At 33.5% G+C, this 23631-nt stretch overlaps 1 protein-coding gene across 1 annotated transcript in view; it reads left to right on the forward strand.

Annotated features, from left to right (window-relative positions):
* The window catches only part of LOC124372279 (vacuolar protein sorting-associated protein 13D-like), a 40109-nt gene extending 17242 nt beyond the window's left edge, over positions 1–22867 (forward strand). The window contains exons 8-12 of the mRNA XM_046830658.1: positions 5658–5826; positions 6975–7178; positions 16343–16558; positions 21063–21113; positions 22852–22867. Of these exons, the coding sequence (XP_046686614.1) occupies positions 5658–5826; positions 6975–7178; positions 16343–16558; positions 21063–21113; positions 22852–22867 (656 nt within the window). The remainder of the gene's footprint in view (positions 1–5657; positions 5827–6974; positions 7179–16342; positions 16559–21062; positions 21114–22851) is intronic.
* Positions 22868–23631: the final 764 nt, after the last annotated feature.

The raw sequence follows: 23631 nt of genomic DNA on the forward strand, positions 1-23631 counted from the left end.
TAAGCAAAAGGAAGTCAATGCTCTTGTTTTAGGGGACTCTATGCTGAAGCATGTATCAGTGCCAGACACAGAATTAAAATTCTATCGGGGAGCAACTGCTGAACAGATGTGTCAAAGACTTAAAAATGTGAGTACGATTGCAAAAAAACCCGAAAACTGTGGTGCTACATTTTGGTTCAAATGACTTGGATTGTCTTGGAAGTTCAGAAGATGTAATGGGAGCTATGTGTAAATTAATTAAAAATAGCCAAGAAAACGTTCAGTGGTAAACCAATAATTGTAAATAGTATAATTGCTAGAAGAAATACTCCACAATCCTTGTTGCAAAGAACAAACCAAAATATTAGGTGGGCATGTAAAGAACTTAAAGCAGTCTATTTGGATGTTGGGAAGTACATTAATGACTCCTGCCTTTCAAGAGATGGAGTCCACCTAAACAGAAAGGGTTCTATGACTGTCAGCAAAATAATAAATAAAGCAATATTGATATGTGCTCAGCCAAAATTAAAAATTTTGTTGAAGAACTCTGAAAATACAAAGTTAACCAATAATAATGCACAAGATAAACTGACTAGCACCAAAAGTATTACAGTAATTGAAGCCAATATGTCAAAAGAAATAAAAAAAAAATAAAGATAACAGATCAGTGGCATTCTCACACTGCATATCAAGCGACTTGAATGACGAAAAAAAACATGAGTGCCGGTGTTGCAGTGGTATTTAAGAGTCAGTTTGGGAAACCTACACAGTCAAGCTGTATAACCAGCCATCTAGCCTGCCAACAATCACAAAATGGAGCCACTATATACAGTTTAATAACCAAACCAAAATATTTTATGAAACCATCAAAAAGCGACTATGATGAGGCATTTGAACAACTCACTGCTGATTTCAAAAACAAAGGTCTTCAAACATTAGTCTGCTCACCGATGGGATGTATGCGGGACAAAATAACAATAGGTCACTTCATTGAAAATATTTTTTGAGTTCCAGAATGCAACTAATGCCCAAATTAAAATCATTGTTTTTAATGAAAAATCCCAAAGAAGCTTGAGAAATGGTATGACTCACAAGGATTTTCTGAAAAAAATTCAGGATACTATTAGTACCAGACAGTTACATAAAATAGTGGAAGATAAAAAAAAGACAGCACCAACTGACTATCTTTCTGCTTCAACACCAACGCCCATGACAAACAACCCACCATTACCACCAGGGAAGCTGGAAGGGGCACACACAGCAGCTCAAGAGAACCAGATAAGTTTTCACTGAGCCAGCAGAAATTACACTCTACATACCCAGGTCCTCGCCACATGACAACTCGACGCATTGTATTACAAGAAAAGACTGCTCTGAGGCAAATAGTAGTTTAATGATAGCTGTCATTCTAGCAGTATAGGTTTAAATGATTCTGTTAGTGGTGAATTATTGTTAAATGGTAGGCATAAGGCATGTAGTTTAATTAATAACTCAAATAACAATTCTGAAGATTTTTTAATGTTCACAAAACAAAAAGTCATTGTAAGATAAAAAGGAAACCGAACTACATACAAAATCAAACTTCATATGTAACTGTCTTCCATCAGAACATACAGCACCTGGCCACCAGAATTGATCCTCTGACAATAACTATCCAAGAGCTTGAACCTGACATCATAATTCTGACTGAACATAAATTAAATAGTGATGAAGTTGAAAAACTTAAAATACCAGGTTTTGTATTAGCAAAAGGGTATGCCAGAAAAAAATTATGAGGGAGGTGTGGGGGTATTAATATTGGTATCGGAGCATTTAATAAATTACAAAACAATTGTTGATGTTAATTTGGATCTACTGAATGAAGACAAAATATTTGAATCTTGTGTTATTCAGATTAAAATCAATTCAGTAAAATTCTTAGTGGGAGGGATTTATAGGAGTCCATCTGAAAATACTGCAAGTTTTTTACAAAAACTAGACATGTTTTTAGAGATTTTATCCAAAATTTGTGATAACATTGTTATTGGTGGTGATATTAATGTTGATGTTTTGAGGGAGGATAGAAAAAAAAAGACTTTGTCAATACATTGAATATGCATGGTTTTTGTTATACAGTTAAAATTCCAACCAGGGTAACAGACAACAGTGAAACTGCAATAGATAATTTTCTCACCAACATGAAAGCTACTTTATTTGATGTAGAATGTATAATAACATCACTCTCTGATCATGATGCTCAAATGTTCAAAATAAAGAAAAATAAAAATGTTAAATTAAAAATAAGTAGAATTGGAAGAATTTTTAGTGAAAGAAATATAGAAAACTTTAAGAAAGACATATCTAAGGAAGACTGGACTAAACTTTATATGGCACCAGTAGATGATAAGTTTACATATTTTTACAACATTCTAAAATATTATTTTGATATAAATTTTCCCTTAAAACGCTTCTTTATTAAACACAATAAAAACCAATGGATAGATTATGAAATAACTTGCAAACAAAAAGAACTTATAAATAAACATAATTTATATAGGAAGAGTAAAAATAACAAACAAATAAAACTTTCTTTGAAGGAACAAAAAAATAAATATAAAAAAATTGATTCAAAAAAAGAAAAGAGATTACATTAATAATAAAGTGGTGAATACAACAAATATCAATAAAACTATATGGCAAGTGGTAAATAATGAAATTAGAAACAGTAAGGAAATGTCATTTAAAAATATAGAGCTTAACGATGGTGGTAAAATAATCTGTGACCCTGTTTGTGTAGCTGATTTATTAAACATAAGTTTTGTCGAAATGGTAAAAAGCATGTTGCTCCAAATTTAAACAAAAAGTCAATTTCTATTAATCGAAATTCAAATTATAAAAGTAAATTTAAATGCAACACTATTGACTGTGATCAACTAATTAAAATAATTGATTCTATTAAGCCAAAATGGTCGGCAGGGTATGATGACATACCTATAAAGATTATTAAAGAGGCAAAACATGCACTTTTAAATCCTCTTTTACATGTGGTGAATGTTTCTATAATAACAGGAAACTTCCCAACTCAATTAAAAATATCAAAAGTTGTTCCTGTGTTAAAAAAAGGAGACAGCAAAAATCCTCTAAATTATAGACCATTGGCAATACAACCTGCTTTATCAAAAATATTTGAAAAGACTATGATGATTCAATTAGTAGACTATTTTGAGAAGGGTAAATTGCTGGATTTGGAGCAGCATGGCTATAGAAAAAATAGATCAACGGTAACAGCATTAATTGATTATATTGAGAATGTGCTAGAAAATTTGGATGAAGGGAATCATACTGTTTGGAGCCTTTCTGGATTCTGACAAAGGCATTTGATAGTGTCTGCCATAAAACCTTGCTAGAAAAATTAGAATCATATGGTATTGAGGATAAAGAATTAAGCTGGCATCAGTCATATCTGGAAGGGCGACAGCAGTATGTTAGTATTAAATATCTAGGTAATAATGAAATAAGAAATATTAATTCAAGAATAGAAAAAATACAATATTCTGTACCACAAGGTTCAGTATTGGGCCCATTTTTGTTCTTATGCTACTTGGGAGGTATGCCACAGATTTTAACAAATTTATCAAATAAAAATCATTTATGTTTGTTTGCAGATGATATAAGTATGTCAGTTTCTGGAAAAGATTTACAAAGTGTAATAAATACAACAGAATATTCAATGTCACAACTAAAATGTTACTTGAATGATAGAAATTTATTACTAAATTCTGATAAAACAATTCTAATGAAATTTAAATGTAAACAATCAAATGAGATAAATACAATTGGAAATAAATTTGTAAAAGATACAAAATTCTTGGGTCTGGCTCTAAGTAATACATTAAGTTGGACAAAACAAGTAGAAAAAATTTGTCATAAAATGAGTTCTGGAATATTTGCAATCAGGCGGTTATCCTTCTTCCTAGAAATAAATGCACTGAAATCTGTTTACTATGCCTTGATACATCCACACATTTCATATGGCATTGAAATTTATGGTGGAACCAGTGCAAATAACTTAAACAAAATATTACATTTACAAAAAGTGGCAATAAGACATATTTCTACACCTTAAAAATAATGATAGTTGTAAAGACCACTTTATTAACCTAAGAATAATGACAGTATATAGTTTTATATATTTATAAAACTATATTACATGTCAAGACAAATGCAGAGTCTATACCAAGGCAACAAGATTATCATAATTATAATACAAGAAATAGAGAAAATTTTGTAGTAAAGAAACATAATAAAGAAAAATATAAACAGTGTCCGACATACATAGGAATAAAATTTATAAATGACCTTCCAGGCTGTATTAAGAATGAGAATTCTTTTAATAATTTTAAGAAAAATGTTGAAAACAATTTTGTACAGATCATTCATTCTACTCTCTTGAAGAGTTTTTTACACTGTGACTTGAAAGTAATTTTGTTTGTATTTGCCTACCATTACAAAACATATTAACACTATGGACATAAATATTTAAAATATTATATGTATTATTATACTGTATTAAATATAAAGTATGAATACTCTAACCTGAGTCTTATGTTTTATATTGTAGTAAAGGTAATTGACGCAATTCATGTACATTATGTATAAAAAGAATAAAGGAATTTTGAATTTGAATTTGAATTTGAACACCAGGTGGATTAACAACTAAGCTGTCAAATTGGTAGTTTTCTTGTTTTAAAATATCAATGATGTTAAAACAGTTTGAGAACTAGCATGTATTATAGTATCTGGTGCTATCTAACTCGCATTAATATGAAAATTGCATTTTTTTATTAATTATTGGCTGAATTTTTATTATTTGTTGTCATAGAAGAAAATGTATTACTAAGATAATCAATTATGGTTGATAATATTAATAATAATAGCAAGTTAATATTTCTGTCTGAATTCACTGGAATACTCTGTAGATATAATGAATGAAATATTTTTTCAGTGTTAATGAGGAATTTTTGGGAGATTATTATAACACATCCTATTGCAGTGTTGCTCCTTGTATTGTAGTAAAAGTTATTGCGTAACTGGTTAGCTGAATATTCAGTTTTTTTTTTTTTTTTTTTTTTTTTTTATAAGGTTGATTTTTGTTGGACTATAAAAATTGATAAGAGTTACAAAAAATAACCATTCATATGAAGGAATAAGTTTATATGATTCATCCGTTCATTTATCACACTCGTACCTTAAATTATTTATGGTTTATTCCTTCTAATACAAAAAATGTGTATACACTTGTAAAACCCAGAAGATCTAACTAAATGACAGTTCACCATAAACTACATACTTTGTATGTTGTGTTTTATATTTAAAATATAACTTTAGATACCTTTTTCTCATTACCACAGTAAGTTTTTTCTGCAGATCGATTTTATTCGCCTCTTATCACATCTAGAAAGCCAATAGACAGCTGAAAAAGAGAGCCCTGGGCTTGAGATCGATTAAAATACTTTCTTCATGAAAAGACTTTTTTTCAGCGGTGTTCATATAACACTACTCTGACCAGTCTTCTTACTTTACTATTTGAGTTCCTCGGAAAGTAGATACCCTATCAAGAAAGAGTAGACTAATATATTAGAACAGTAGTTTTTTGTATAAATATAACCAATAATATACTGAATTGTGTGTTGTTGCAGATAGTGCTGCTATATCCATCAGGTTTGCATCTGTGTGGTACACTCACTCCCCCCACCTATTGCTGGAGCTGCAGTCTTGCGCCAAAGAGTTCAAGCAGTACTTGGCTAACTTGGCACGTTCCATTGGCTCAGCAGCTACGGAGATGGCTATTGGACTCGTTCATGCCAGGTTTGTTTTTAAAATTATCATTAATTCTGTGGCTTTCAATGCAGTCACTCATGTGCGTTGTGAGTATTTTTGTATTGATAAGCCTAATAATGTTAGACCATTCAGCAACTATTGAATGAATTACGTTGGATAATTTCTTTTTAATATTACACTTGGAGATTAAAATTAAATAAGAATATGAATTATTTGATCAGTTTGATTCATGTGGTTCAATGATAAATCAGTTGAAAAAATGTTTTTTAAATTTACTAAAGCAATAAATTAATGTGACTATCCAATATTATATTTTCCAAAAAAGCCAAGTTAAAATTTAACAGAATAGTAACATAAATGAAGCAAGATTCAAGAAACAAACAGTAATACGTAAAAGGCACTTTAATTATAAAAAGTTAAACTAAGGTGATGCATCAACAAGTAAATATAATTTCTGTCACTTGGATTTTTTGTGAATCAATTTTTTGTATGGAGAATCAATTTGGAATTTGAGGAACAATAAAGCATTATAGAATTTGACTTTCTTCAATAGACGCTGAATAATTGATTTATAGTGATCAATTTTTGATATCAATAATTTTATAGAATAACAGGTGTTATTGAGATACATGCATTTTCCAAAAGACTAAATGAATGAATAAGAAACCCAACAAATTGCAACTGGGCATATGTCATTCCCAAACATATCTTCCTCTATGTGAGAGAACTGGTGGCCACATATAGTACAGAAAATCCTAAAATTGTCTTTATCAAATATTGGATGAGTTGTAGTAATTATTATTTATGAGTAGTAGTGACTTTGACAAACTACAAATATTTTCAATATTGTCAATCACTAAATGTAAAGTTTCTCCTAGTAGCCTAATTTAATAAATAATTGTTACTGCTATCTTTATCCACATTTGGAAAAAATAATTGAAAAACTAGTTGAATACATTTTTACATATTTCACATTTTTGCCTTTAGAGTGAAGTTATAATTCAATTGTTGGTTTATGTAAGAAATATAACAATTTCACTTGTTATCCTAATTCTGTAACGCAGTTATGTAATTCTAATGTAATATATGTGAAAATAAGTCAATTTGAACGTAAACCGAGATTCATTTATCCCTTGACATCGCTGGAAATCCAAAAGCGACATGTAAATGTCCAGGGCCGAACAGTTGGCTCAGTCGCTGTCAATGAGCAGTCGACTGTATGGGTCTGCGACGGATATTGCTTCGACCCCGCGAAAGCGACGCCGCAGCAGTCTGTCTCAGTCCCTGGAGATGCTGGACTCAGGCCAGGTCACCAATACTCGGGGTACAGTCACACCGTTCAGTCCCACTGAGGACCCTCTACTGCGCACTCGGATACAGTGAGTAACGTGAATCTCGCTGCTGCTCTTGCAACTGTTTGGTACCCAAGTGTTCACACTACTTACAATCCAGCGCTTCATTGCAATATTATTAATTTTCTTTTTATACCTAAATTGGAGTCACACACTAATAAGAATGGCATAATGCATGGTTGCAAGAGGAGAACCTTCCTCCTTGAGTCCTTGATGAGGACTCTAGCAGACAGTTATGACCATTTAGATTTATAAAAATCATAAACACCTCAATAACAATCCTTTTCCCTCAATGATGTCAGATCCTGTGCCGCTTTTCTGACATATGCCTGATGTGTATCAAAATGTGCTTTTCTGTGTGCTATGTGGGTGTGATATAGAACATTTGAAGTCTGCATGATTTGGTTAAGTACAATATTTTATGCCTTGATTTTCGTTTAGGGTGGAAAATCGATGATTGATGACCTGTACAAATCAATGAAATTTCAGAAAATCTGTAAGAATAAGAACTACCAGAATGTCATGAATAAAAATACTATAAGTAATGGTGTTGTTTTGATAAATTTACAAAATTTTGTTAATTTATACATATAAATTGTAGGAGTAATTGAAAATCATTTTCTTCATAATGTAAATCTACTATGATAAAGCTCAGCCTTCCTGTAGCAAAATAAGTGAACAAGAACATTACAAACATTAAAGCACTAGTAAGTCTACAAAACTACTTAGTAATTTTTTTGGCTGAGTGTTAACGAAACCTGTCTGTCCATCTATATGATTGCCAGTTCCATATCTCGAAAACAAACTAACCAATAGACGTGTGAAATTTTGCACGAATCTTCATTTCCATATTAACAATACTGATTTTGATGATGGTGCCTGTCATCATATGGAATTTGGGTGAGTATTAACAAATATTTGTACATTAGTCTTATGGATAATCATGTTCGCAACTAGAAAATAGCAGAATAAATAAATTTGTAAAAAACCTGTTTAAGATATCATGAGTTATATTATCAAGAGATATACAGTGTTGCCAGAAAGTTTAGGGACACCCAACATAAAGTGATATTCTACTTGTGTCCCTATACTAACAGCAGATTGGCTAACTCTATATATTTCCCCATTAACACAGTGAAAACGAAGTATTTTGGTGTGACTTTCATTACTTTATGTATAAAATCTTTCAAAATATGAACTTTTTTGTGATTTTAAAATTTTGGAGGAAACACCTGTTTTTTGGAAACATTGAATGAATGAATGAATGAATGTTTTATTCCATTAACTGTACATGAAATACACAAATGACAATAGTAAAGAACTAAACAGAATTGTTTTGAAAACAATAGTTTACTAGTTATCTAGCTAAGATATTACTTAAATAATTAATAAGGAATAAGCCTGCATGGGCATTCAGCCTGTGCGCAGGCTTCAGTTGATCGTCCGCCACGATAACTTAACATGAATCTTAACTTGATATCTTTAATAGCATTTAATAAATAGAATGTGCTAGAATTTTTTAACATAAAATTTATAATTTAAAATAAAATAAAAGAACACGATTTAATATGAGAACTGGCTTGTTACGTTTAGTAAAAAGTAATTCAGTGTTAGTTTATCTATGATAATGCAACGGTGTCATATCATTGTGTTGGCCCAGGGGAGATCAAGTCAGCATGGTTCTATGTAATAATAGTGTAGTAGTGTGGTGTGTACTAATGTAGCGTCTAGTATGAATGGTAGTGTAGTGTAGTGTAGTAGCAGTAGTAGTATGGTTTAGTAGTATAGTGGTCTAGTGGTCGGGTGTAATATTATAAAGTGCCTGAGGATGGGTGTTGCAGGTCAGGCCGCTCGGTAATCTGCAGATATAATGGACTCTGCTTGTGTCATACCTATTGGAGTAGCCATTGTTTCACTCTATTTTTGAAAACAGGGCAAGGAGGGTGATTCAATATAAGAGAGTGCATGAGCTATTATGATGAACACGAATATTTCTATATAGAATGTTAGATATATAAAAGGGGTTTGTTGTAGAATACTCTTTACGTAACTGTAAAGTAACAGTCCTAACATTATGCGCATATCTAGTATCATGATGGTGGGTAATTTCTGAAAAGATTGTGTTTAAATTAAGGTAAATGTACGTCAGGAGAGTCTTTAAAAAAAGTTGGCGAATAGTAAGAATAGCAGATTCTCTAAATAGAGTGTCAGTAGAATAACGTTGACTTTTGTTAAACCCTATTTTTAGTATGCGTTTTTGAGAAACAAAGAGGGGATATAGAATAGATGGTCTTGCCCCTCCCCAAGCAATTATTCCGAAAGAAAGAAGTGATTGAATGTAAGCATAGTAAGCTAACTTAATTTCTTTTTCCATCAAAATTTCACTAATTTGTCTGAAAGCAAAAGCATATTTTTTAATATTTTGTACTAACATATCTATATGGTGGGTCCAGGTCATCCGAAAATCAAAAATTACTCCAAGGTATTTATAGTAATCCACCTTCTCTACTTCCTCGCAAGTGCACATATTAATAAGATAGTTGTTTACCACAACTATGAATAACCAAGTTTTGTAAATTATAATCTGTACTATTTCTTAGGGAAATCGGCATAAACTTTGTTTTTGTTATATTAAGAGAAAGGACATTTTGGTCAAACCAAGTTTTTAAAAGAGTAAGATCACTTGATGCTTTTGCCTGTACTTCTGGCCAAGACTTTCCTCTTAAAAAAACAAGGGTGTCATCAGCAAATAAGAATAATTTACCATTCAAATTCAATTTTGATATATTGTTGATATAAATTAAAAATAAAATTGGACCAAGAGTGCTGCCCTGGACCACACCGTATTCCACAGGTAGTGGATCACTGTTTATACCACCAATAGACACACATTGTAACCTTTCGGTGAGATAGCTCCGAAACCATGAGAGAGCAGTGCCGCGAACCCCAACATTTTCAAGCTTCAATAGTAATTTGCTTCTGTCTACGGAATCAAAAGCCTTTTTTAAATCTAGAAAAATTAACATTGAACGCGTTCCATCCGAAATGCTATCATTTATCTCTCTATTGATGTCAAAAAGAACGTTTGTGATATTTTTGTCATTCCTAAACCTGTACTGAGAGTCACACAGTATTTCATTTTCTTGGAGATATGTAACTAGTTGATCTTTTACTATGCGCTCTAACACTTTTGAAAATACACTCAACAGAGAAATTGGGCGGAAGTTGTTTTTATCATTGAACTCGTTGAACTTATGTAGAGGGAAGACTTTTGCCAATTTGAAGAAATTTGGAAAAACGCCATTTAAGATACTTAAATTGATTAAATGAAGTAAGGGTGGAAGAAAAAAATTGATATTTAGTTTTAGAATATTAGCCGAAACATCATCGAGGAGGCCCGGCGCAGACCCTCCCCGCAGTCCAGCCACCTGATGAATGATGTCCAATTCTGTCACAGTGTGAAATATAAAGTCAGTGTTCTGTCTATAGTCAGCATCATTTATAACTGGATGACCTCCCGTATTGATTTTCATTTGCTAGATTCTGTCCCACGGCCCCAAGAAAAAATTGAATTCGTTAGTTATTTGTTTTAATAAGTTCGGTGTGACAACAGATGCCGTAGACAAATATTTACTAATGGGAAAATGATTCTCGACTTTTAGATCTCCCTGCTAATTCATTGACTATTCCCCAAAATAATTTGGGATTGCCGTTGGAATGAATGATTTTGGTTCTATAATAGTCCCTTTTAGCTGTTTTCAGCGAAGAACTTAAAAATCTTCTATAGTTTTGATATTGATTGCGTAAAATAACATTAAATGGCTGTTTTTTTATTCTTCTACTCAACCCATCCCGAGTACGAATACAACGAACGAGATCAGAAGTAATCCATGGTTTTAGTTTTTGTTTCTGGCAGAGTTAATTTTTATTGGTTTTTTTAGCAGTTGATATTGAATTTTGAACTCTCTCCTTAAATATATTAGCACATTGATTAACATCAAAACATGTTAAGACGGGGGTCCAGTCGACAAGTGACAAATTGTTAGTCAGCAGTGCGTGGTCGGTATAAGTGTGGGGCGTATAGTTGTCGGTGTGAATATCAGGGCAAGGCGGAGCCGCTGCAGAGATAGTGAGTCCAGTGCTGTAGTGGTCAGTTGTATTTGTCTGGATCACAGCTGATTTTACTCTATTTATATCGCTGATCCTCACAAATATATGATCCAGACAAGATTGAAGGTTGTTTGACACTAGTAGGTTTAGAAATACACTGTATGAGCCAAGCGCCATGCAGACAACTTAAATATCTATTAGTCATTGAATTAGTCTTCAATAAGTCTATATTAATATCTCCAACAAATATGCATGTTTTATTTAGTCCAGTACCGTCATAGTAGTTTTCTAGTCCATCCAAAAATAAATCAAGATTACTGTCGTGGGTTCTGTATAAAGCAAGTAAGTTAAACATTTTATTTGAGTAAGTAAAGTCCAATCCGATACCATAAACGTCACCTAACGCTATCTGAGCAGCCTTTACTGATAACCGTTTGTTTACTAATATAATAAGTCCATCGTTTTGGTTCCGTTGTGTGTTAGTAATTAACGTATCAAATCCCTGAATGTGTACGTGCTCTTCTCCTCCCCTCAGCCAACACTCCGCCGACATAATTACCAAATCAAGTGTATGACAAAACTCGTTTAAATATACCATTAATTCATCAAAATTTTTTGAAAAAACTTCTTATGTTTGTATGAAAAATTCTTAAACAATCACTGCCGTTATCATGAAAAAAATCTAAACAGCTATCATAACTTTCCAGTTCAAGGCAATTGAAAAGGAATATTGTCATCAAAAACGTCATCCAGCATGAGCGGTGTCATCACAGCCTCACATCATTCTGCCTGCCCAGTACAACAATAATATTTAAATGAAGTGCTACTCGTGCCATATGACTAAAACTAAAAATTATATCTTTAATGTATTATGAATATTTTCTGTATCAATCTAAACAGAAATCTAATCAATGAAAAGAAACAAAATTTAATTGTTTAAGACAAAATTAAGTCATAATAAAAAAGGTCTTTTAGTTACATTATGTGCTCATACATAAATTAGTACAAAAATATTATTAAAAAACCAAAACTAATTCCACTTAGGCTATAATACTAAAGTATACTAAATGGTAAGAAATCTTTGAACATTGTGCAACTTCAGCCGTGATTAAATGTGAACAAGGGAAAAATATAATATTAATTCAACTTTACTCTAAATTATACTTATAGGGAGAAATTATATTCGAAACCAACAAATAATGAGAACTATACTACAACTCTTCGACTCTTAAAATAATGATACTGAATACAGAGTACAACATTATGCTATGGACAAGTAAACAAGTTTAAAATAATAATTGTTACATAATAATTAATAATAAGGATAATATTTACATTATATAGGCTATATAGGCCTTAGCGCATCAAATCATATAACTGATTCTTGTGAGATGACATTGAAGTTAAACATAGCATAAGAACTTGTTTGTTATTTTATTTTTAACTGTTAGTCCGTTAAATACTTATAAATTATATAATCAAAGAGAAAAGGTCAGTTTGAGATTCATAATAAATAAAATGGTTTTAAACAAAATTTAAGTGAACTGTGGTTTAATTATAATAATGAATAATACATAACTCATTAAATCATGATTAAGTAATAGTACAAGCGTCAACTTTGCATAAATTTAATTTATTTTACTTCGGTTAAAACATACAAGCTGAATTATAAGTATTTATTCTAAATTTTGTTACTCATAGCATGTTTTCTGATACTACTTTATTAGCATTAGTGTTGGCAGATATTATACTTTGATAGAGATAAAGGAATTTTACGTTGACAAGGTATAAAATAAGCAATATATTTTGATCAAATAAATCTTTTATACTGTAATCTAAATAATAAAATAATTTTATTCTCTGGTCTATAAAGTAAATAAATATTGTGTAGCCTATAGATATGTATTCAGCAGCCAATGAATAATAATATTTAAATATTTAAAAGTTCTATGATTACTTGTCAAAGCGGTCTAGGTCCTTGAGCTGAAGCACCCGGATAGAAGGCTCGCCCTCAGCAGGCTTGATCAGCACTTTGTTGTTGAAAAAGCCAGCGTAGTGGATCCTCCTCTCCCGCTGCAACCTCCGGGCGCGTCCTAGCAGAGTCTTGTTGTGGGGTGTTAGCTGTTCATTAATGAACACTTGGCTCTCTGGAAGCGATGCTGAGATCTGCGTAGATTTGAGGCCTCGTTTGCTCCTTGACGCCGCCAACCACGCTTCCCTCATCCTCCGGGAGACAAACTGCACTATTATTGGTGCATAGGCATGTTTCTTTGAGAAAAGCCGAAGTCGATGCGCTACCGATATGTCTGTTACAGCATAATCAACCCCGAGCACGCAAGCTACTTTCTCAAGTACAGTGTAAATATCTTCTCCCTCGGTAGTTGGTAGCCCCGATAATTTCTATATTTTGCACATCGAGAGTGCTGCTCAGAGTCATTGAGACGCTACTGCTGCAGATCCTGGACTTCATCCTGTAATTTGCCATTGTTCTCCTCCAGCTTGGCACAACGACGCTGAAGTTCGATGTGGTTATCTTCCATCGCCGCACATCTTTCGTTTAACCTTTGAAACTCCTCCCGCAACGAGTCAATCGATCCTTTTCACCTGACTTATATTAGTGTTTAATTTAGTGTCCATTGAGTGAATAGCGTCGAGGATAGTTTTTTCGTCCCGTCTGCGGCGTCATCATTACTTTTATTAGATACCGTTAACGCGGATTCTCCCTTACACAATTCACACTTCCAGCTCTTAACTCTCTGCTTGGTTAAGTTCTGAGAGGAACCTAAGGTTGGTACACAAAGAGTGGAAGAGCAATGCGCAATCGACGCACTTAATTACAATGTCACTAGCTATAATGTTAACAGCGCACTTTCCGCACTTTTCTGACATGATAATTAAATTAAATAAATTAAAAAATAAAGTAATTTAAATATAATTTAACCTGTATCCACAGATACGGACAGCACAGCACTTAGAACTTATGGGCAGGATATGACCGGCACTAGAGATAACGACGACGATCCGTTCTGCTCGGCGGACTGATAACAACTGAAAAACAATGCACGAATGAAAAACAACGCACCAAAGTTATCAGTTTTTCATTTTCGAAAAAAATAAAAATAAAGGAACTTTGAGCGATCACCAAACTGTGAGTTACTTTTTTCTACTTGCCACAATAGCATTTATTTACTCCATATCTTATGTTAAAACAACGTACCAATTATTAAGATGATTGGACATTTATTTTAGAAGTTATAAATTACAATTTATAACTTCTAAAATAAATGTCCAATCATCCTAATAATTGGTACGTTATTTTAACATAAGATATGGACTAAATAAATGCTATTGTGGCAACTAGAAAAAAAATAACTCACTGTTTGGTGATCGCTCAAAGTTCCTTTATTTTTTTTTTAACACAAACACGGAAACGGCGATGTTTGTATCTGACGGCAACAAAGCTAATGATGAAAAAGGAGTGTGTGCACATCAATATCCATTCCTCTGTTTTGTGAGGAACAAGCTGGTGTGCGTGGATTGCCTACCACTCTCATAGTTCGAGCGCTACAACGCACCAAAGTTATCAGTTTTTCATTTTCGAAAAAAATAAAAATAAAGGAACTTTGAGCGATCACCAAACTGTGAGTTACTTTTTTCTACTTGCCACAATAGCATTTATTTACTCCATATCTTATGTTAAAACAACGTACCAATTATTAAGATGATTGGACATTTATTTTAGAAGTTATAAATTTTTAATGTTTCAAAAAACAGGTGTTTCCTCTAAAGTTTTAAAATCACAAAAAAGTTCATATTTTGAAAGATTTTATACATAATGTAATGAAAGTCACACCAAAATACTTCGTTCTCCACTGCGTTAATGGGGAAATATATAGAGTTAGCCAATCTGCTGTTAGTATAGGGGCACAAGTAGTATATCACTTTATGTGGGGTGTCCCTAAACTTTCTGGCAACACTGATGAATACAGTAAAAAAGAGTAAAAAGTCAATCATCTGAAGACTTTATATTATGCATGAAACTTCTTTTTCCACATAGACAAGAATGTAAAAGAAGAATTCTGTAATGGTACATCTTCAACTATTGAGTTGGCTGTGTGTCGTTGAAGCCTATAATTCAATAGGCTGACACAATTTTGTCTGTTGGAGGGATGTCCGAATTTTCTGTCCTGTATGATGTCTATAGAACAGAACTACATTTACATACATACAATAATTACAGGAATACACTTTGTTTCTCTATCCACAGGCCATTTTCGAGAATGAAATGAGCTATAGGCTTGAAATTTTGTATCAACCTCAGCAAAGCGAATTACGTGACACGTGTGTGGCATACCATCAGCAGATAGTGCAATATGGTTTACAATTTTCCTAAAAAGTTATGATGTCATATTGTTTAAAACACATTAATAAAACGATTTGCACAGTTTAAACCAGATTTTTACAAATTTCACTCTCTTTCTGATTACCCCTGTGTATATTAATTTTTATTTTATTTTTTTTTTTAAGTGATACAAGAAAATTGAATGTGTTCAAATATTCTGGGACCTTGTATCCATTGCTTTAAATTGTTTGTTTAGTTTTGTTTGTATGATATTTTTTTTTGATAACTGTTCAGAATTAAAGTAGTGTATTACGTGAGTAATTTTAGTTTATTAATTGTTTGGCTTTATATTTTTATACCATTTTAACAGTATCTATTATATAATACCATAATTTAAAGCCAACAAAAAATTGAATCCATTTTACCAAATCTGCCTGTACTGTTCTCAAATTTTGTCTTCTAAACAACTATGAGAATATAGTTCAGTGCCATAAAATCAGTGAACAAACTTAAAATGCTTAAGTTAAACAATAGTAAAATATTGTATGAACTGGAATTTTACCAAAATAAGTGTTTTCAGGATAAAAAGTAAACAGAAACCTTTACTTTTTTAAGCTATCATTGTTTTCCGGTCTCAAATGTTTGTTGTAACAGTTGACGTGTTATGAAAAGTCACGAGTTTTTGGCACACTTCATAAGTGGAAACCGTTATGTAATTCTGTTCCTTCTGTGCCTGCAGGTGGGATGTGATCCTGGACACGCCGGTGGTGGTGTTACCGCGAGCGCCCAACAGCACCCAAGTGTTAGTGGCTCACCTGGGCCGTATGTCACTCACCAACAATCAGCCCGAACCCTTGAGCTCATGGCTATACGACTCCGATGTCTGTGACCATTACGATATAGAGATACGTGACATGAATGTGTACACTCTGGATATACAGAAACATCTGGCCGAGTGAGTCACTCTTATTCTTCTCAATTAGATGATGATAAAAAGACCTAAGGTAGTTCGCAAAATCAAAAAAGAGCTATAATGGGATTCTTTTAATGGCAACTGTCACTAAAGTCAAATACTTTGTGAACTTATGAACAAGTTGTAACATAACAACGGTTTGATCTAATCATTAATTTTTTAAATATGTTTTAAACAGGTGTTTCAAAAAGAGAGTAATAATGTGTTGTTTTGATTATAAAAGGTTGTTAAAATGTTGTAGGAGAAGAAATTGCTGTTAAAAAGTTCAGTGGTAAATTTTAATCTTTGATAGATATTAATTTTATTTTTACTTAAAAATAATAATAAATACCCAAGTAATGTATCAAAGTTAAAAGTGGAGTCCCGAAAATCCGAACATGTTTAATCCGAACGTCCGGTTAATCCAAACAGGTCCAGGAGTAAATTATTATATTTATTTACAATGATAATGCACAGTTATAACAGCTAATTACCTAAAAAATGAGAATGGGTGCGTCGTTTAGTAAAGAAAGTTTCATTAAATACGTGTACAGTATTTTATTAGGTCAAATAGTTTACGGTACATAAATAATGAAGTTTAAATACAGTACCAAAATGAAATTTATAGGTTAAGTATGAGTTAAATTAAGAAGTGAAATCAAACAAAACTGGGTGTACCGTACTGATATTATTGTTAGCACAATATTAATTTGTTAAAAGACATGAATTCAGTAATTGTCTTTTCTCGCACTGAAGATAGTCTATTGGATGATGTGTAGTTTCGTTATCGTGTCATAAACATTATATCGGCAGGTGTAGCAGTATCATCTTGCTCGAAGTATCATACAAGTTCAAGCGCTACTGCACCTTCTGCGTGTGGCATCAACTCTCCTTTATCACACAGGTTCTCTTCGTCACTTCCTTCTAAAGCTAAAGCTAGCATCTTTAAGAGTAACAGTGGTATGCTTTTGCTTACTCGTTATAACAATGAGCTCTCACACTTTTATTACACAAATAATAACAACAGTGGAATCGATGTTTGCACTAAAACAACAGATGGCACACTGCCGACTACAGCGCAATGTGCAGCTGTTCTATGAGTCAGTGTGTGTATTTTTGGCACCCCGAGGAAGGGGAAGTACAGTCTGGTCCATAGCGTGTAGACATGTCCAACGTGCGCTACACAAGTGAACTACGATATTGTGCTTAGTATTCGCAGTCCAACACATTTGTTGCATGAAATACAGTACAACAGTCAGAAATTGTGTTTTAATAAACAATGTGGATAATTTTATAACAAAATAGACCCATTCTCATTTTAAGCACCATATTTTTCTGTCAATCCGGTTAATCCAAACAATCGCGTAATCCGGATTGGGTTCGGTCTCAATTAGTTCGGATTACCGGATCTCCATTGTACTGGTTTGACAGGTGATAACCCTCTTATGAGATACACATTCATAATATAAGCTGGGTGAAGAATTGTTTTGGCACTTCAGTTTTCCCTTCTCTGGATCACTTGAGTTTGTATTACTATTCTGTTTCAAACAAGGTTTGTCACTGTTCTTTTATAGATACCCCTATTAAATTTCATCTAGCACTTGTTACGATGAAGAACTGCTGCCTGTCACAGTATTAGTAGGAAATATTCCAGCCATCAGAGGATAAAGTGTCATTAAGGGTTCAAAAGTAAACATCGACATGAGTATTTAAGAATATTTTGTATGGAAAGCTTAAATCAATGTACTTCTGATATACTTCTAAGTTTCTAGAATGGATTTGTTACAAATCTCTACTGTTTTAGATATTGATGATGGGCTTATCTCTTACCTTATCAGGGCTTAGACCTTGCTTTGAAGCTGCAAAGAGGTCTTTGAAGTTCGTTAACAGTTTTGGTTTTTATAATACATTCACTGTAGCATGGTGGTTCACTGTTAACTCAGTAATTTTAGTTGTGAATCCTACCAGATTTCATCAAACCTACTCTGTATTGTGGGACATATATTTTTAACAGTTTTTTTTTACTGATTTTATTGGGATTGAATTTGAATTTGCATGAAGTATATTTTATAATTATTACAAAAAAGTATATTATTACTTATGAGCCACAGTTGACTCATGCCGCATATGACTTATTTTGCTTACAGTTATTTCATGTGTGTGCCATGAGCCACTCATGATAAACATGCACAGTTGTATCGCTTGTTTGCACCGATTTCAGCTGCTTTTCATTGTCTGTTAAATTATTAATATTGCATCAGCCTTCATTGCGCGGTAGATCTTTTAATCATGTTTCGAAGCTTTATATAGTAAATTTGCTTACAACTTTTAAGTAGACAAGACAAGACAAGACAGGACAATTCTTTATTTTCACATTCATCAAGAAGGAAATGGCGTCAAATACATATTATCTTAAAATTTTTCCCAGGTTTGTTGTCATTAGCTGCCTAGGTCTCCACATTCTCTGCGAGTCGGCCAATTCAAGAATTCTTTTACTGAGTAAAAGGGTCTCTCTTGGAACCAGAAGTGCAGGCTTTTCTTCAACTTCCTTCCTTCCATTTTCTTCAGCTCATCCCTAGATTATTAAAGAATTTTGCTCCAGCATAGGTTGGTTTTGTTTCAGAGAGAGTTAACTTGTGGATTGGCAAAGTAAAGTTATTGGCATGCCTAGTATTGTAAGAGTGAATGTCTTGGTGCTGTTGGACATTATGAGTTGTAGCTATCACAATACACTCTACAATATAAAGGCTGACTACTGTTGATAACCTCCACTCTTTGAATACCCCTCTACAGCTCTCTCTAAATCCCAAGCCGCCCATGATTCTTAGAGCCTTTTTTTGAAGAATGAGGATTCGTTGGAGATTTCTTTCAGTTTGAACCACCCCAAACCGCTAAGCCATATCTCATATGGCTTATCAAAACAGAGCATGATAGGCTGTTATTGTGGCTTTTTTCGTGCTTATAGCTTTCGTCCTTTTTATGGCACAGATTGCGGAGCTAAGCTTAAGGCATAAGTTATCAATATGATTTAGCCAAGAGAGTTAGTCATCAACAATGATTGCAAGATAATTAGTTGAGCTAACAGATTGAAGATTTGGTAGATCTGAAATGTCATCCTTCTTGTTCCCAAATGAAATTTGTTTTGTCTTTGATTCATTGAAAACCAGGTCATTGTTTCTTCAGTAGTCCATAGCAATGTTAACAGCAATGTATGAATTTTATTTCTAGATTTTCCACTGAGGCAGTTAATAGCATAGAATCGTCAGCATACATGACTAAATTACTGTACTGGATGTAAAACCTTAGGAAAAATCATTAGTAAATAATATAAAAAGTAACAGGCCCCAACACAGATCCTTGGGGAATTAGACAACATCATTAGTCTAATTCAATATAAATAGTGTGTGGATTGACTCATAATATAGTAAAACACTGTTCACGGTAGCGCTCCTTAACAGAACACAATCTGGTAGTTCCACAAATTGCGTGTAGAGCGCTCTAGTGCTGACCTATACTATCAATCATCAAAGTCCACCATCTTCATGAGTAATTTGATGAACCTTATTGCACTGAAGTAATGCATCTTTATGAGTCACAAGAGACTCCCATTACAATATGAGAAAAATCACCTGATTTAACAATGCAGCGAACATGTTTGACAAGATTGACTGTGTGGCAGACGCCTTGCAGCACAGAGCCACATTGTGAGTAATTTGGTTTCAGTATAGAGCAACAGTAAAGGTTGTTAATCAGCCATTGAGGATGATGTAGTGGTATTGTAATGAATGATAGTGACGATTTGATAATACTAATAAATATAAATGGACTAGGATGTTTAAAATAGCTTTTTTTTTGTCTATTTTGATATTGGTGTGTTTATTACCATGTTTTGAATTGTTTATTTTTGTTATGCTTAAAGGAATTTTGAAGGGTTTGACACTTGAAGAAGACAGTAGATACTAGTCAAGAATCAAGAATTTATTAAGTCATTTAACTTTTACAAGTAAATAGACCAAGTCACGTTTAAAATCTAGCCTATCTCTACATTATATTTAACAAAATACATTTAACAATAACATTTCATCAAAAAGTGCTGACGTTTCCTTAAAAACCTAAAACTTGAATCAACCGTCTAAAGCTTAAAAAGGCAAGGTTAAGGTCAGTCAAGGGCAACTCAAGATATTCTTTAAGACTATAAAAAGGCTTATTGACCAAAAATCTATACAAAACCATTTTGAATTTATTTAAGTTTAACTGGTGTACCCAATGAGGCAGCATATTGAACATTTTTATGCTGATACAATCAAACCAGTTTTGTGACACACTTAATCTAGAAAAAGGCTGTTCCAGTTTCCAGTTATTTTTCGTGTTGTGCTGATGGTTGTCACTCCTAACTATTAATTCACATTGCTCTACCCTTTCCTTAATTTTACAAAGTGTTTTCCCTAGTTCTCAAGGTGTCAATGTTTCTGTTCTTGTAACACTTAAACAATGTCATATGTGACAGAGGCCCAATGATGCAGAGAGTGGGAGAAGTTGTACAGTTTGTGCGGACCAGGTAAGCCAGTGTTGTACGACACAGTGATAACAGTTGACAGTGGATCACCAGGCTGGCCAGATGCATATGAGGCACTCTGAGAACATTCTGCTCGAGTCAGGGCCAGAGTTCACTGCGGCCAGAGCGTCAGAATAACTTCCAGGTCAGACCAGCAGCATTTTAAAATATTGTTACAGTGATACATTTCTAACACCACATGCCCACTTTAAGATAGGATTTTTTATCTATCGTATAAACACATTTTTTGTCTATCTTTATATGTCACAAGGAACTAAATGAACAAATTAAATTGTGACCAAGTTCAGTGTTTAGATTCACTCATTGAATACTCAGGTTACAATCAATAAATTATGAAACTTTACATCAATTAGAACCTTTTGTTGAATCTGAATACATTTTAAATCAGGTCAGGTCTGTGAGGATGTTAACAAACTAATTGGTCATTAGAAGATATTAAATTATATGGAATTTATGTAACAGAAATTACTCAAAGACTCAAAATCCATTGTTTAGTTTAGCAATATGTTTAATAAATAGAAATTAGGATCCTGGCCAGTCTGGGTCATAGAAAATTCTGATGATGGAACATGAAAACAGAATTATGAGTGAAAGTACAAATTTTGGTAGTGAATAAATTATAAACTTTACTTTTACTTTTAACCCTTATAACGTCAGTATAATCTTTTCACGACTTCCAGCAAACGGCACAATATTTAAAAAAAAAATTTTTAATGTGTAAAGTTCATTTTTATTTTTACTTTCTATAATTATGGTAAGTATAAAAAAAGTAAAAATTTTTAAAATTATCTTGTACGTACATATTTATGGGTCATTAAATTGTAGATATAAATAAAGTCAAAATAATAGGCACACAAAATTTTATTAGCTAAACTATAAACATTACCAGACAATTATATAAATTACACTTGTGATAAATATAAAAAAGAAATGCATGATTTGTAAATATACAACTAACCTAATAGTGTTCTTTTATTATAAACAGAAAACATGACGAAGGAAACCGACTCAGCGATGGTTAGACACGCACTACCTGAAAGCCAAACTGCAAACAAAAGCGCGCACGCTGTACGGCGTCTGTGCCGTGTGGCGGGGAGAGTGTCTAGACACCGCGTCTATTGTTTCAAACAATGTAACGCGACAGCTATATTTTTGACGCTTGACATAGGTCAATAACCCACACACAATGGTTGACGCATACCGTTAGTGACATTGATCGGATTTAAAAGGAACTTAAATTTGATAATAGACGCAGTTTTGTGTCGATGCGCCGTACTTGCGTCTTTGCCGTTTGGAGATAGTTTGTCTATGCGCCATACGGCGTCTGTGACGTTATAAGGGTTAAGACTTCTGCGCTCAGTGAAGCGAGCACTGGTATTAGAGTACTAGCTTTGTTTCTCTACAATGACTTGACTATCACCTGTAGAGCCGTTTATAACCAGTGATATTGTCAATTGCTTATTGACAAAGCTTTGCCATTCTATTGTCTCTTTGGTTCAAGAGTTTAAAATAATGTGTTATCACAAGTCAACATGTTGGTGTAAATTAATTTGTTCTCTTTTGGAAATTATGTAGGAGTCTTTAGTAAATGCCATTTTTTGTACGTTGTTTGTCAAAAGCCTTGGGACCGATCTTGTAGGAACATTGTAAATATCCAAGTGTGACAGTATTATAGTTTAAACTATTTGAAGTGAAAGCTGATGGATTGTGATTGTGGTAGGTGCGAGCGAGTGTAAGTGACAACCGCTGAAGGTTTCTCTGTCACGTCAGCAGTACGAGCAGGTGTTAGAGACGGTGAGTTTACATGGTGAGTGAACAGACTACTCAGCAGACTGAGCCTCTCTCTGTGAGCGACATGGTGGAGCGTCCACTGCAGGACATCGAGGAGGACTCTGAGCTCACAGGTGTCACTACGCTCAATCTTGACCCCAAACTACGAGCTAGGATGTACCTGAACACTCCCACTAACCAGGAGCTGCTCTGCGGCAGCAGTCCTCATTCATACTAAAAGGTAAATTATGTGCCAGTGTATATATTAGCAATATACTTACTTACTTACTGCCGTGGCTCTTGGTACCCAAGGTGGTACTCTCGCCTCGCCAACCACACTGCCTCCAGATCTCTCTATCCATTGCCTCTTCTTCCCTTCTTCCCAGTTTTCTTATGTCTCTTTTCTGATCTGGTCTCGCCATCTCAACTTGGGCCTTCCTGGTGGTCTTCTGCCCTCCGGATTGTTTACAAGGACGTTCTTGACTAAGGAGTTGTCCTCCTTCCTTATTAAATGGCCAGCCCATCTCATTCTCCTACTTCTCACCTCGGCCACTATGTCTGGGTCCATATATAGTTGCCCTCAACTCTAACATTATGTTTTCTCTCCATCTTCAAGGGTTGACCCACAGATTTTTCTCAATAATTTGTTCTCAAATACTATGGACCCTATCCAGACTATATTTTTTACTTAACACCCAGTTTTCTGAGCCATATAACAAAACTGGTCTTA

Source organism: Homalodisca vitripennis, unplaced genomic scaffold (assembly GCF_021130785.1).
Source record: "Homalodisca vitripennis isolate AUS2020 unplaced genomic scaffold, UT_GWSS_2.1 ScUCBcl_2838;HRSCAF=7957, whole genome shotgun sequence".
In the NCBI taxonomy this organism is placed as follows: Eukaryota; Metazoa; Arthropoda; class Insecta; order Hemiptera; family Cicadellidae; genus Homalodisca; species Homalodisca vitripennis.